The sequence below is a fragment of the Lithobates pipiens genome, unplaced genomic scaffold, assembly GCF_037356315.1.
Source record: "Lithobates pipiens isolate NorthernLeopardFrog02 unplaced genomic scaffold, aLitPip1_a1.2 Scaffold_28, whole genome shotgun sequence".
Taxonomy (NCBI): Eukaryota; Metazoa; Chordata; class Amphibia; order Anura; family Ranidae; genus Lithobates; species Lithobates pipiens.
The window spans coordinates 154024767-154039541 of record NW_027507789.1 but is presented as its reverse complement, the minus strand read 5'-3'; the positions used below and the strand labels follow the sequence as shown (position 1 = coordinate 154039541).

The 14775-nt window shown below is 42.1% G+C and overlaps 1 protein-coding gene across 1 annotated transcript in view; it reads right to left on the bottom strand.

The window, feature by feature from the left end:
* Positions 1–5594: 5594 nt before the first annotated feature.
* The window catches only part of KPNB1 (karyopherin subunit beta 1), a 54068-nt gene continuing 44887 nt past the window's right edge, over positions 5595–14775 (bottom strand). Inside the window, exons 20-22 of the mRNA XM_077459723.1 lie at positions 12725–12839; positions 7283–7444; positions 5595–7189 (exon numbers count right to left, since the gene is read on the bottom strand). Of these exons, the coding sequence (XP_077315849.1) occupies position 7189; positions 7283–7444; positions 12725–12839 (278 nt within the window). The 3' untranslated portion in view covers positions 5595–7188. The remainder of the gene's footprint in view (positions 7190–7282; positions 7445–12724; positions 12840–14775) is intronic.

The following is a 14775-nucleotide window of genomic DNA, read 5'->3' as shown; positions in this document are numbered from 1 at the left end:
TATCCAAGGCAGACAGGGAGCCCTTCTACTCATGCAAGATTTATTTCTGCTACTCCCCACTGCTATGATTATTGTGATTACTTACACCCTGACTGTGTCACCCCCCCTATTTGATGACCCCTTCCCCCGACCCCCCCCCTTTTTTTTTTCCTTGTTTTGTTTGGCTGTATTTGGCTATGTTGTAATGTTGAGCTGGAAACATGGCATGGAGATGAAACTGAAAAGTGAAAATAAAGATTATACAAAAAAAAAAAAAAAAGTCCGATGTGTCCGCCTTAATGTCGCAGTCACAATAAAAATTGCTGATCGCCGCCATTACTAGTAAAAAAATAAAAAAATTATTAATAAAAATGCCATAAAACTATCCCCTATTTTGTAAACGCTATAACTTTTGCGCAAACCAATCGCTTATTGCGATTTTTTTTTTAACCAAAAATATGTAGAATACATAACAGCCTAAACTGAGGAAAAATGTTTTTTTTTGTTATAATATCCCCCAAAAATATATATATAACAAAAAGTAAAATATAATGAGTGTTTTTTTTCAAAATTGTAGCTCTATTTTTGTTTATTAGCACAAAAAATAAAAACCGTAGGGGTAATCAAATACCACCAAAAGAAAGCCATTTGTGGGGAAAAAAGGACGTCAATTTTGTTTGGGAGCCTCGTCGCACAACTGCGAAATTGTCAGTTAAAACGACGCAGTGCCGAATCGCAAAAAAGTGGTCTGGTCTTTGGCCAGCAAAATGGTCCGGGGCTGAAGTGGTTAAGTTGTCATTTTTCCCCCCACAATTCTTTGCAAAATTATATATTTTTTAGTACAATTGTCATATTATCAGGTTATTTCTCACACACAGCATATGTATACAACAAATTACACCCCAAAATACATTCTGCTAGTCTTCCCAAGATATGGCGATACCACATGCGGTAGACTTTTACAGAGCCTGGCCACATACAGAGGCCAAACATTGAAGTAGTACCTTCAGGCGTTCTAGGAGCATAAATTACACCTCATTTCATTCCTACCCTCACACTTTTGAAGGTCAGAACAGTGGAATTACCCACAAAATGACCCCATTTTGGAAAGCAAACAGCCCAACGTATATTCTGAGGCATGGGCTGCAAATAGGTACTTGGGTACTCTGATGGCCTGGTGACTGGTATTCGGGTACTCTGAAGGGTGGTGATAGGTATTCAGGTACTCATATGGACTGTGACAGGTACTCTGCTACTCTGGACTGTGACAGGTACTATAATGGGTGGTGACAGGTCCTCTTTATGGGGGGGGGGGGGCAGGCAATCAGTGTGATTGGTGTGTACTGTAAATGGTAATGAGATGTTACCGCAATATCCTCACACACAATCGGTGTGCGAGGACGCGGTAACATCATCTCGTTACCGCGGTTTGTTTACACTTAGTGATAGTCTGTGAAAGGATCACAGCCGATCCCATTGGTAAACAGCCGGCCAATGGCCGTTTACCAGCATCGGTGACTAGCATTGTTCCTGGGAACACGCCGCCACTGACGTTCACACGCATGTGCCATGCAGTGGGTGTGATCAGTCGGGATCACGGTATGTTAGGCGGCAGTGGTGGTCCTTTACTGACCCCCTTTCGGGGGGGGGGGGGAGGTGTACCTTGCGCCTGGAAGGAAGCCTCTCTCTACATTGAAAGGTGTCCTGGAGCAGGAGGAAGCATGGACAGGAAAATCAGGAGGGATCCATGCCAGGGTTGGTGAGTGAGAAGCTCTGGGAAAGACATGCCAGGATTTTGATGTGGAGGGAGAGCCTGTGGTGTAGTTAAAGTTAAGTCACTGCAGCATGACTTGCATCAGACATGCTGGGAGCAGTAGTACACCAAGGATCAGTTGGCACAATTATCTTCATCTAAAATGGCTACTAGGAAAAATGTTACCGTATTTGCCAGCGTATAAGACGACCCTCTATTTTTCCAGTGAGGACTTAGGTTTTGGGCTATACTCACTATATAAGACTACCCCCCCTTCGGAGGCAACACCATTTAAAAAAAATAAAAACAAACCCTCAAAAGCGCATAGTCCATTGCAGCCGCTCCCCACCTCCAATGTCATCTTTCACCCTGCATTCTACACTGGTTTACCCAGACTTCCTAGTGGCCCATAGGACGTTCTACACTACTCCACCTGCAGCGGTTCCCTGGCACAAGCGGTGTCCAGAGGACAGATCAAATCTGCTTCCCCACAAATCTGATCAGTCTGTTTTAAGCTTGTAGCCTGTAAAGATACCTTTGCAATAAATTCTGTCTTCAAATAGTACTCAGGTGATGCTTCCTGCTTTTCAACATTTGTGTTTTATCTCACAGAGCTGGTTCGAGGCTGAGGCTAGCTGCTGCTATCCATCCACTTTATGGACTTCTGAACCCTTTTATGACTGGTCAATTTTGCACTGCTGTTGTGTTCCCTCTGAGGGGGACATGGGTGTCATAACTACATTAATTTGCATCAGTCCTCGTCATTTTCTTGTTATCCCTTCAGTTTTAGGTTATAGCTAAATCCAGTAATCAAATGCAGAGTCAATTATCTAATACAGGGGCCCACAACCTCCTGCTCTGGGATATAATAGAAAAATACTGTTGTTAAAGGTCAGTTTATTACTAAAATCACAGTGTATGTGGGAATCTTTTCTGTAGTGGTTACTGTGCTGCTTTTATTACTGATACTGACCCACAGGTGCAGAGCAATTTACCTGCACTGAGCCATAGACTTCTATTATAGTCTGCAGGTTTGGTGCACTTTCAGGAAGCTCACAGAAGTCTATTGCAAACTGAAGGAAAGCCAAAAAGGTACACTGCGTTGCACATGTGGTGCAGGTAAACCACAGCGCATCAGTGTGAAAGCAGCCTTGGACCCCTTTCACATGGTCAGTCCGACCAATTGGACCCTCCATTCATAAGTAGCTGTAGACAAACTGACTTTTGTTCTACATCCAATACGATCCACTAAAAAGTATCATGGGCTGCATCCTGCCCACTCTCAAAATGCAGAGTGAACACAGACATGCCATCCACACACAGCTCATTATGGCCTGCAACCGGTTACCAAGTCGCTTAAGTGGCCCTTGCTCTTCAAAAAGGTTGGGCACCCCTGATCTAAATATGAGATTTTAAATCCATTTATATAGGCATAAAGATTGAACTAGCCCTCTGGAGGGCAAACAATACTGATGCAGCACGCAATGAAAATGTTAAAGTTTGACACCTCTGTTTCCAAGAACTCATCAATTGGGTACTGCTGCATAAAACCATTAAATCTTCACTGGGTGCTTCCAGTTTTATAAGACATCAACCAATGCATGCAAAAGGTAATGTAGGTGGTTGTTTGTTTCTTCTGATTTCTAGAATCCATGCTGGTCACTTAAGGGCCTGTAGTGATAGACAAATCCAGCTTGAGGCACTACAGATCACGCACCAAAACAGTGCATTCAATTTTGAGGATATGGTGGCTGAGGGAGCTTATACAAAAGCATCATCTGATTGAGGGGGGGAAGAAACCTGACTAGTTGAAAGAATCCAAAAATCAGATGAGGAAACTGGCAAAAAGGCATGTGAACGCCATTCTTTAGAGCTCTTTAAGGTCACTGTTAACGGAAGACATTGGTGTGGAAAAATTCCTTCTAGCTCAAGCAAGACAATGCTGAAGATGCTACACCCAAACTGGAAAAGGAGAATGCCAGACGGTTTCATAGCTGGTGAGAAAGCCACCCTTGGGTCCTCAACCTGCACAAAGACCAATCAAGGGAGAGGCCTAGCCTTTTACTACCAGCAACTGGTTCACCCACTATACTTTAATTGCTTTATTTCTGCTTGAGGCCCCCTATAAAACGATGCTTGCGTAACTAATGGAACAGCCCAAAGCTTGCACTGCTGAAGGCAGCCACTGCAGAAGTGTTGTAGGCAGTGGCACCTTTTCTCCGCATTTGGAACAAGCCGTTTGTGTGCATAGAAGGTTGGACCTGAACTACATCCTTCCTCAGTAGGACACTGCACCAGAGCTGATTGTGCTGTCTGTCACAAAATGACACCTGCAGTTGTGACTTCATGACTACAGTGCATCTGAGCGCACACACAGTACAAGCCAAAATGAAGCTCATAACCGATGGATTCAGGCCCACCTCTTCTGGATGGGTAAAAGAATAGAGCAGCATCGCTGCAACACCCCATTTAAAGAAGTTGCTCTCCATACCAACCAGGCCCTGCAACCTGGACCCAAGGTAGGATTAATGTAATAAAGCAAAGAATCTGTTTAATGGGTCAGCGCATTATCCCAGCGCACAGAGCAGTACTTCTACACCTTATCTGGACAGGCACATCGCCCCCCCCCCCCCCTCCCCCAATGAAGGGGGGACTTCAAGCATAGGGCTCCTAAGGACACTAGAGAAAAAAAAAAAAAAAGCTTACCTGGTGAGGGATTACATGAGGGATAGTTAAAGGTTTAAGTGGCTTAGCTTGTGTTGACCTGAAGGTGCAGCATATAACCCATCTGTTATGATTCAAGATGTGTTTTCCACTATACGATTAAGAAAATAAACATGCAAAGAACGCCTTCGAACAGGCAGCTTTCACTGTAGCATTATTAGTGTCATTCATTGCACACTAAACAGCTTGCACACAACCAGAATTAAAGTATAGACAGGCACAAAAACACAAATAATTCCATCACTGTGTCACCATTTATTCTTCTTGCAAGCTACAAATGGCACAGCATAGAAAGACAGCATGAAGGAAAAAAATTCAGCTTAAGTCTTCACTCTCCATTACCTCCGATATAAACTGAGGGATAAATCCAAGAAGTTCTGGAGACACCAGCCATGGTAGTTCAATCAGGACAAGGATTGCTCGACTGCCAGCAGCAGGCGATAGTAGCTTTAGAGCAGTTTACAGTCTCAGCTGACTACCCCACATCCAGCTCTCAAACTTAAGGATTGCATAGGATGCCAGAGGCAGGAAGTGGCTGTCCAATCCTTTTCAATCCTGCCAACGGAAAGAAATTGCACTTGTCTGCAAACTTCGGAAGCAACTGTTTGGTCACAACGGGCCATGTTTTTTTCCCAGCGTCTGAAGCAAATACTTCCATCAGAGCCTGTAATTAGCGCAATCATCTGCTTTGCGCAGACAGTGCAGTGGGAGAAGAGAAATGCGATTGGTAGCTGTCAGTTAAGTGCATACAATGTTTTTTCCCCAGTGGAGGCCCAGTGTAACAAGAAAGCTTTGTTGCCATTTTTTCAGTAATGCACTTAATCTCAGCACAGAGAAGCACTGGTTTGTGCATATCTCTAATGAAGACTTGATTAAAGTTCCGCAAACATGCTGTGACAAGATAAACCAGTTCATTACTTTTCTAAATTTCAACTATGCTTTTCTAAGAATTCAGAAAACGTTGGAAAATCTTAGCGGTCACCAAGCTCATGTACTGCAGGTATATGACTGCATGTTAGAGTGGTCTATTATGACTCAATCAAAACCTGGACCAAAAAAAAAATGGGGGGTAAATATAATAAAAAAAGGGTACTTCAGACAAATTCCTTTCACAAAACAAAAACAAGAACACAAGATGGAGGGTTGGGGATGTTTGACACCATTTTATTAATGTTTAACTGCAGTGAAAAAATAGAACCTTGTACAAGTGCCATGGTCCAACGTACATCCAGTCCGTATCTATAATATATACTTTTTTCCTCCCCATTTCATTTTGACTATTTTAATTAGTTTTCCTTTATGTTTAAGTGCAGGAAATTGAATATCACATTAGTCTCTGAAATAAAAGTTGCACGCGCTATAGCATCAATGTTTTAATTCACCTAAGCCTGGGTCACCCATACACTAAAGGTACAGCCATTTTGTTTGCTGCACTAAAATACAATGCAGCCAATTAGCCTACAGAGAACAATTCAGCCTATAGGGCTTAGTCTCCGTTTACCTAGAATGCTGCCTCAAATAATCAAAATGTCTGTTACCAATGTATGTAGGGCAAGAAGTACTTCAAACATTGTCGATTAAACCATTTCAGTGCCAAGAGAGGGGCTTGGTACAAGCCACAGAGAGAACACAATATGTGTAGTAGTGTTGCACCACAGCACCTCCTGGCTGCAGGAAGGGGTCAATTCACATTCTGAGCGATTTTTTTCTCTTTGGCACATTTTAGGGTCAGGGCTGCTTTTAAATCCTTGGGCACAGAGGGAAAGTGGACACCTTTTAAGTGCTTTCCACAGTTATTTTAATTTCGTATTAAAAAAAGATGGGAACATTCTGCTCAATACCTGTGGGGTGATTTCCGATTATCCAACTCTAACTCCTCCCTGCTCCTGGCCTGATTCACAGATCGACAAAAGTAGATTTACACTACAGGCTTCGGTATGTTTACTACTGGACTAAATGTCCTAGCCAGTGTTTCCTTTAACTGCTTCCCTGCCAGAAACACCTGTGTTGTGCAAGTTTCTGGAAAAGAAACAGTTAAAATTAAATAATCTAGAGAAAACAGACCTTAAATGTTGAAATCTAGAAACTTTTGCCCTGTGCGCCTGGGAAAAAAAAAAAAAAATGCGCCTGATGATACCAGAAGCTTTTTTTGGAACACTGAACATCTTTTCTTCTGAACCAGAATAAACTGTATGAAGCTCAGATTGTAGACACTGCTAAACCTCTGCACTCACACACACTCACTCTGAGATTCCTTTCGCTCAGGTCCCCCTGCACTAGAGGAGATAGGAAATGCAGCAACAGACCACTGCTGTGTATCTTTATACAGCAAGGGACATTGGAGAAAAAAAAAAAAAAAAAAAAAGAAAAAAAAAAAGAAAAAAAGGCCAGATGTAACAATGAACTATAAAGTTACACCAGTCACTCCTGCTCTGCCCTGGCCACAAGGCAGTGGTGCAAGCAGACATAGAATTAGTGAAGACCCACAGGCCCTTGCTCCTCTCAGCTGGTGGGCGGGCTCTCACCCCCTTTCTCCCAGGAAGTTTGCTCTTCTCACAGCACTGCTGTGGTCGCGTTTATCCATGTGGTATGTTTGAAGCTTCACTCAGTCACTCTCTCACTCTCAAACATTCAGTAACCGCTCACACTTCTCGCTTCCGGGATATAATTTTTTTTTTTCAAAGAAAGTTGGAGATTTCCAGTGGGTTGTCAGCTTCACCCAGCCGCTATGGTCTAAAAAGGAAAGAAAAAATAAATAAATTATCTGGTTATACAGGAGCACAAAGTATTGACATATCACTGTTCCTGACAAATTCTTCTACCCACCAGGCTTGATTTTTTAGCTTTCGTAGTTCCTTGGTGGCCCAGGTAGCAAGTGTTTTTGTCTTGTTAGTCTTTGATCGTCTACCCTCTGTTAGCAAGTCATGGATCATTGGACGAGTTTCCACCAACTTTACCACATCCTTGCCAAACGCTGTGCATAAATCTCTGTTGGGGGGGAAAAAAAAACAGCTTTAGTCTTAAAAGCACAGCAACCAGTTCACTTTACTGCCTCCATCACCAACATATGAGAAAACCACCACTAGGAACCAAGAAAATGGACCTCCCCAGTAGATAGTATAATATACTCCTTGTGTGACATTGCTGATTGACCAAGCAAGTTGAAAGCTTACAGTGACTTGGACACTGTTTGGCCTTTCACTCCGTTGGCCAGATGAATTTATTCTGGCCAAAGAAAATTATGAACACCTAAAGTATCTACACTTTGCAAAATGCAGCTCTTTATGCCTCTTTAGTCCTGGAAGGGAGAAAGGCATATAAGCAAATAATCCTGATAGCCACACAAATTTGTATTGAAAATTCAGTCCATAAAGTGAATAAAAAGGCAAACTAATGCATTTCACACCGCTCACTGGTGCTTATAGTTATGATTAAGCACCAGTGAGCGGTGTGAAATGCATTAGCAGCTTGCATTTTTATTCTGTTTATGGACTGAATCTTCAATAAAAAGGAATTTCTTGGGAGTACGCCTATCCGGATCCTTATTTGCATCCTACATACTGAGCCTGCACCCTTTGGCAAGGAAGGTGATATTCAGGTACAAACGCCTGGAGTTACGTTTTTTTCTTTTCAAGAGTGTTCAGAAGAGCTGGGCAAATAGGAGATTGATCAGTGGTTCTAAAGGCTCAAGGCTTAAAAAAAAAAAAAAAAAAAAAAAAAAAAAAAAATATACACAAAAACCAACACAATATCACTGTAAACGTCTCAGCACAGAACTCCAAAAATACAGTTCCAATGTCTATAGAATTTTTTTTAGATAGATTCTCTTTTCTATAAAGTAGAAGACCCCTTGAAGCCCAAATTTGGACAACTAAAACATTTAACAACGCAAGGCACATTTATAAAAAGTAGAAATGTTTGTACTCTTGTAAATGGACTTCTCCAAAAGTTCTTTACAGTACATAGTGCTGAATATTCTTAACCTGTGGATGTGTGAAACTACTGGAGAAAAGGATGAGCTAAAAAAATAAAATCAAAGCACAAACCCTGCACAAATTCTGCAGTGCCTCATCCAAATCTCAATATCTGTCCAGCAAACAACGTAGCCTACAAAATGCCTCCTTCCCAGAACTATTTTTCTAGGCGCTCACACAGACCTTCATGACCCTCTTAAGTGGGTCCTCAGCTTATAAAGGAAAAAAGGGTGGCTATAACCTCATATAGAGTAAAGTTTCCAGAAGGATAACCAAGTGGTTAACAAAAAGCAAAAACAGGCTTGCTATAGGGAGTCCCAAAGCTCATATAAACCACAGTATCACGTCCAATGTCCCTTCATTCGAATAAAAACAAACAATGTCACTATAAGTAACCCACGGGAGGAGACGTCCACCAATTTGTCTCGTCTTAAAGTGAGAACGAATCATTCTAAACCAAGCTTTTCCATCCATTGTATATCTGTTGAACTATGACTTCTCAGACTCCAAGCCAGTTTGTCAGTGTTGCTTACACAGGAGCTTGTAATATAAATACATTATATACATACACACTAATAAATATATATATATATATATATATATATATATATATATATATATATATATATATATATATATATATATATACACATATACACACACACATAGAGGTTTGCCTTGCCATCAGCTTTTATTGATGAGACTGGAGCTTGTGTGAATTACACAATTTGGCTAAGACTACTGCATTATGCAAGTTCCCATGGCAATATTATGCCAGTTGGTGTACCCCACATAATTACTGATGTCTGGATGTTATAGTGACATGGTTTAGGTTTATTTTTCTGGTGAAGGGACATTGGGTGCGATATACTGTTTGGTTTATGTGAGCCATAGGCCTCATTACATTTTTGGATTTGATTTTGTTACAAGATATACTTTTAGCCACTTATAGCAAGCCTGGTTTTTGCCCCTCATTAAACACTTGGTTAGCCACCTGGAAGCTTTGCTCCATATGATAAAGCCACCCTCCTTTCCTTTATACTGGTCTGTATCTAGACGTTTTCGTTTTATCCCCAGTAGCTTCAATTTTCACTGTCCTTCCAGGCAGCCTTCCACATGTTTTACATTGATTACAAGAGCACAATATATACATAAGGGGAACGCAGCACCTTACTGTCTTTATCACATGCCGTGAATGATAATCACAAATGCTTGTACTCTCAAGCCGAATTGTCAAGCCATCAACTGGCTGGTGTCCAACTGATAACATGTACAGCACCATAGCAACCACAGATCAAACAGAAGCAAAGATGTCAGCGTGTAAAGGATAGGAAGGTTTAATTATTTAAATGCAGTCCTATCCCAAAGGATAACCCTGGACTAATCTGTCACTGCAAAAAAAAAAAAAGTGCATCTTCATACGATTGTTGACTTGTTCATACAAGAGACTGGTGGTTTCACCAAAAAGGGCAGGAGTATGTACAGAACAATCCATTGTTAAATTACTCCTCAAAATGGTAAACCACAGCAGACATTTTGGACTCATGAGATACCAGTGGAACAGCCTTGTTCCTGAGAGTCAAAGGTTTATCAAGCTTAACCACTTCCCGACCAGCGCACGACGATGTACGTCGACAGAATGGCACGGGCAGGCATATTTGCGTACAGGTACGTCCAATATTCGATGCTCCCGCGCTGGTTGGGACCCCCGTGAGTCCGGTCGCGGGACTCCCCGCGATTGTCTCACGGAGCGGCCGAATGGAGGAAATGCTGTATAAACAACATTTCTCCATTCTGCCTAGCAACTAGTGAAGCTGATCTCTGCTCCATGTGATTGGAGCAGAGATCAGTGTACACTGCCACCCACTGGTTAACCCTTTCACTGCCAGTGTCATTTACACAGGAATCACTGCATTTATATAGCAGTGATTACTGTATAAATGACAATGGTCCCAAAAATGTGTCAAAAATGTCCGATGGGTCCCCCACAATGTCGCAGTCACAATAAAATCGCAGATCGCAGCCATTACTAGTAAAAAAATAAAAAAAATAATAAAAATGCTATAAAACTATCCCCATTTTGTAAACGCTATAGCGCAAAATAATCAATAATCGCTTATTGCGATTTTTACCAAAAATATGTAGAAGAATACGTATCGGCCTAAACTGAGGGAAAATTTTTTTTTTATATATTTTTGGGGGATATTTATTATAACAAAAAGTAAAAAATAATGCGTTTTTTTCAAAATTGTCGCTCTATTTTTGTTTATAGCGCAAAAAATAAAAACCGCAGGGGTGATCAAATACCACCAAAAGAAAGCTCTATTTGTGGGGGGGGGGGGGGGGGGAAGACGTCAATTTTGTTTGGGAGGCACGTCGCACGACCGCGCAATTGTCAGTTAAAGCGACGCAGTGCCGAATCGCAAAAAGTGGTCTGGTCTGACCAGCAAAATGGTCCGGTCTGCAAGTCGTTAAAGGTCTTAATGACCACTTAACCAGTTCATGTCCACCCTATGGTTACAGGTAAGGGGTTGTATGTGCGTAACCAATGGCTGGATTACACACAGCAGAAGCATGGTACCCAACGTCCTCCTGCACCCAATTGTTAGGCAAAGCAGAACGGCAATCTGCCTATGTAAATAAGGCAGGTCACAGGGTTCTGGAAGGAGGGAAGAGATGGAATGTCCACCGCTATAAGTCGCCGATAGTTGTCATTACTACATTACTAGCATAAACTATAGTTTGTAGATGCTATAACTTTTGCACAAAATAATAAATATGCATCATGAAGAAATTAAATTTTTCTTCAATTTCTTTAAAGGTTTTATAGCAGAAAATTAAAACACATATTTGGGTACAGTGTCACCTGACTGCGTAATTGTCAGTTAAAGCAACGCAGTGCCATATCACAAAAACATATTGGCCTGTCATGAAGGGGGGCAGGGTAAATCTTCTGGAGGTCAAGTGGTTAAATGAGGCTTACCATGGTGTCTTGCCAAGAAAAGGATTCAGAGATTGCCTTCACTCAAAGTAAGAAGAATCCACTACCAAGTCCTAGGCAAGACTCATATTTAACCACTTCAATACCTGGCCATAGTAAAATGACATCCTCTAGTTTGTGGGGGGGGGGGGGGGGGGGGATATCCGAATGATGCCTATAGCTACAGAAGAAAATCGCCCGCTGCCGGATGACGAGCATAGAGATTTCCGGTGACCAGATGGTCACCAGTCATCTGACTGTCAGAGGCCCAGAAGTAAAGGCTTACTGACCCCCACATCTCTCCATAAAGAGGACCTGTCACATAGATTCCTATTAGAAGGGATGTTTACATTCCTTGTAATAGGAATAAAAGTGATAAAAAAAATAAAAATAAATAAAAATTAACGCCCCTGTCTCCAGTAGCTCGTGCTCAGAAGTGAATGCCCATGTATGTCCCACCACTCAAACCACACATGTGAGGTATTGCCGCGAGCGTTGGAGCGTGTGCAACAATTATAGCACTAGGCCTCCTCCAACTCTAAACTGGTAACCTGTACAAAAAAAAAAAAAAAAAAAGTGTCGCCTAAGGAGATTAAGTATCGAAGTTTGGCACCATTTGACGATTGTGCACAATTTTTTAAAGTTAGGCATCCATTTACTGGGCATAACATCTTTCGCATTATATAAAAAAAATTGGGCTAACTTTACCGTTTTGTAATTTAATTTGTGAAACTTTTTGGGGGGGGGGGGAACGGAGTTTGGAAAATTATTGCACAAATACCATGTGAGATAAAAAGATAAAAAGTTGCAATGACTGCCATTTTATTCCCTAGGGTGTCTGTAAACCCCCCTCCCCCCCCAAAACCCAAACAATGTTTGGGGGTTCTGAGTAATTTTCTAGCAAAACAAGGATGATTTTTACATGGAGAGAGACGTGCCAGAAGAGGCACGGTATTGAAGTGGTTAAGTAAACCTGCCTATTTAGGGACACAATCCAAACAGGGGATGGGGAGAAAATGCTTTATGCAGCTCGCCCCAGAGATTGGAGACAAAATACTCTAATCTACAGCACCAGCCACAGGGCGGTCCAAAAGGCTCCAAAGCGGTAACGGAGGTGTAAAAGCAGGCATCTCAAAAGGGAACCTGCAAGTACAAAGTCAAGAGTAAATAACTCCACACATTGCTGGAAAAGCAGTACAGCCTTTGTTTTAGTTTTGAAACCTCCTGCAGGTGGTGGTAAAGCCACAGGTTAAGAACATTCAGCAGTGTCTTCCAATGAATATTAGTGTAAACACTATATGCCAGGAACCTTACCCAATAAGACCAGCCCCACAGGCCACCACGCCATCCGTGTGATCCTCATCTGAAGCGATGTGATCGATGAATGACAGGATAAACTCCACACGTGGCTGCACTAGCATCACATCAGCTTAAAGAGAAAAAATATGTTACACAAGGGGGAAAAACAAACAAAGCAAAATGTTAATGTCAGGACAAAAAGACATGAAAGAAAATGCTGCATAAAGTGAGAAAAATAAAAGTTGACTTGCCTTGCAAATTGCATATCTTGAGTACAGGCACGATATTCAAACACCACGAGTTATAGGCATGTACCTTCCCTATAATTCTACCCACTCTGAATTATGCAATGGAGCATAAACCAAGGAATGGAAGAGGTTGGTCATCTGTATCCTGTACCTCACGATATGAAATTTACAGGCAAGCTAAAAATCATATTGCCTTACTTGTACAGTAAAGCAGTGGTCATAAACCCTGTCCAAGGTCCAGTTTTCTGTATTACATTGGGGAGATACAGACTAGAATACTGCAATCACTGAGCAGCAAATGATATCACCTGTGATGTATTTCAGATATCTTGCAAACCTGGCTTGTTAGTGGGCCCTGAAGACAGTGTTGATGACCACTACAGTAGAGGACAGGAAAAATATTTATACATCATGGGATGCCCCCCCAAGCAATAAAGAAGCGTGTGCAATGAGGCAAACCAAACTGTCCCAAAAGACCCAACAAGAGTAAAAAAAAAAAAACCCTCAGTCTCTGCAAGATCTTTAGGCCCCTTTTAAATGGGCCATCTGACCAGATCTTCCTGTCAGTTTTTCCAGGTGGACTTGATCGGATCCTGGAGCGGCAGATCTCAGCTGCGACATGTCCGCTGCCATCTGCCACTATCTGATCCTGTCCACAAAATCCAGACGGATGGTGGTCGTGTTTTCCATCAGTCTGGTGGATTCAGACAGAAGGCAGTCCGTTTTCACCAGATTTCCCCATAGAGGCGAGCGGGACCGGGTCATCTCCGCTCTGCAGTGAGCGGAGACTGACCTGTCAGCCACCTCAATCCCCCACTGAGCCTGCCAAATGAAGGCACTTGTGTGAAAGGGGCCTTGCTGCCAAGCAGCTGCACAAGCAAAAAGATGTCCACCTGGCAAAGCTGAAAATTAAAATACAACTAAAAAAGGCAAAAAACTTGTGTTTTTAACTTTGGACAGGTGGGAGATAGATTAGGACCTGTCAGTTTTTATTGCTGCGCGCACCACCATTAGAAAGATTCACCTATTTGTGCTCTACCATCACCATTGAAAACAAACGCCAACATTTTGGGTTTTCCCCAAGAAAAGGGGAAATCTGCACATGGTGACAATAGTTCTGGTGACATTGACGTCACCAAGCGATTCCCTTAATTTGCAGGGATTTAAAAAAAAAAAAATAGGACAGGAAGGGAAGGTAAATCTCTGCAATGGTACACGGAGGGAAAAAAACAAAACCTGACAGTGTTCTAACCCTCCCTTACCCTAACAGTTTTACTTTAACAGAAAACTAGCTGGCAGCCTTACACAACTGGGCTACACGTTGTGCTAAATCTCCATGAAGTTCAAGGATTAGGTGGAATTGGCATGTAAAAGCACAGCTGAGGTAGGATTTGAACATAAGCAAATTAGACTCATCTAAGACAAAAGGATTATCAAGGCACTAGAGCAGGGGGTCTTCAAATTGCAGCCTTTTATCCGGCCCCTGGGGCACTATTTCTCCCACCGACACTAATGGTGGGGTACCATTTCTGCCACCGATGGGAAACCATTTCTCCCACAGATACCAATAAGGGGGCACTATTACCACAAAGGATACCAATGATGCAGCACTATTTTTTACTGCCACTGACCATCAAGCCTATTGCATGGTTTACTCCCACCAATGCCACTTGCCTGGGACACAGTGCGGCCCCCTAAAGTCTGAAGAGCAATAAACTGGCCCTTTGTTTCAAAGTTTGGAGACCCCTGCACTAGAGGATCCCTAGATCAGGCAAAGGGTATTTTTATTTTATTTTTTTAATCTGGAGGCTGGGGTGG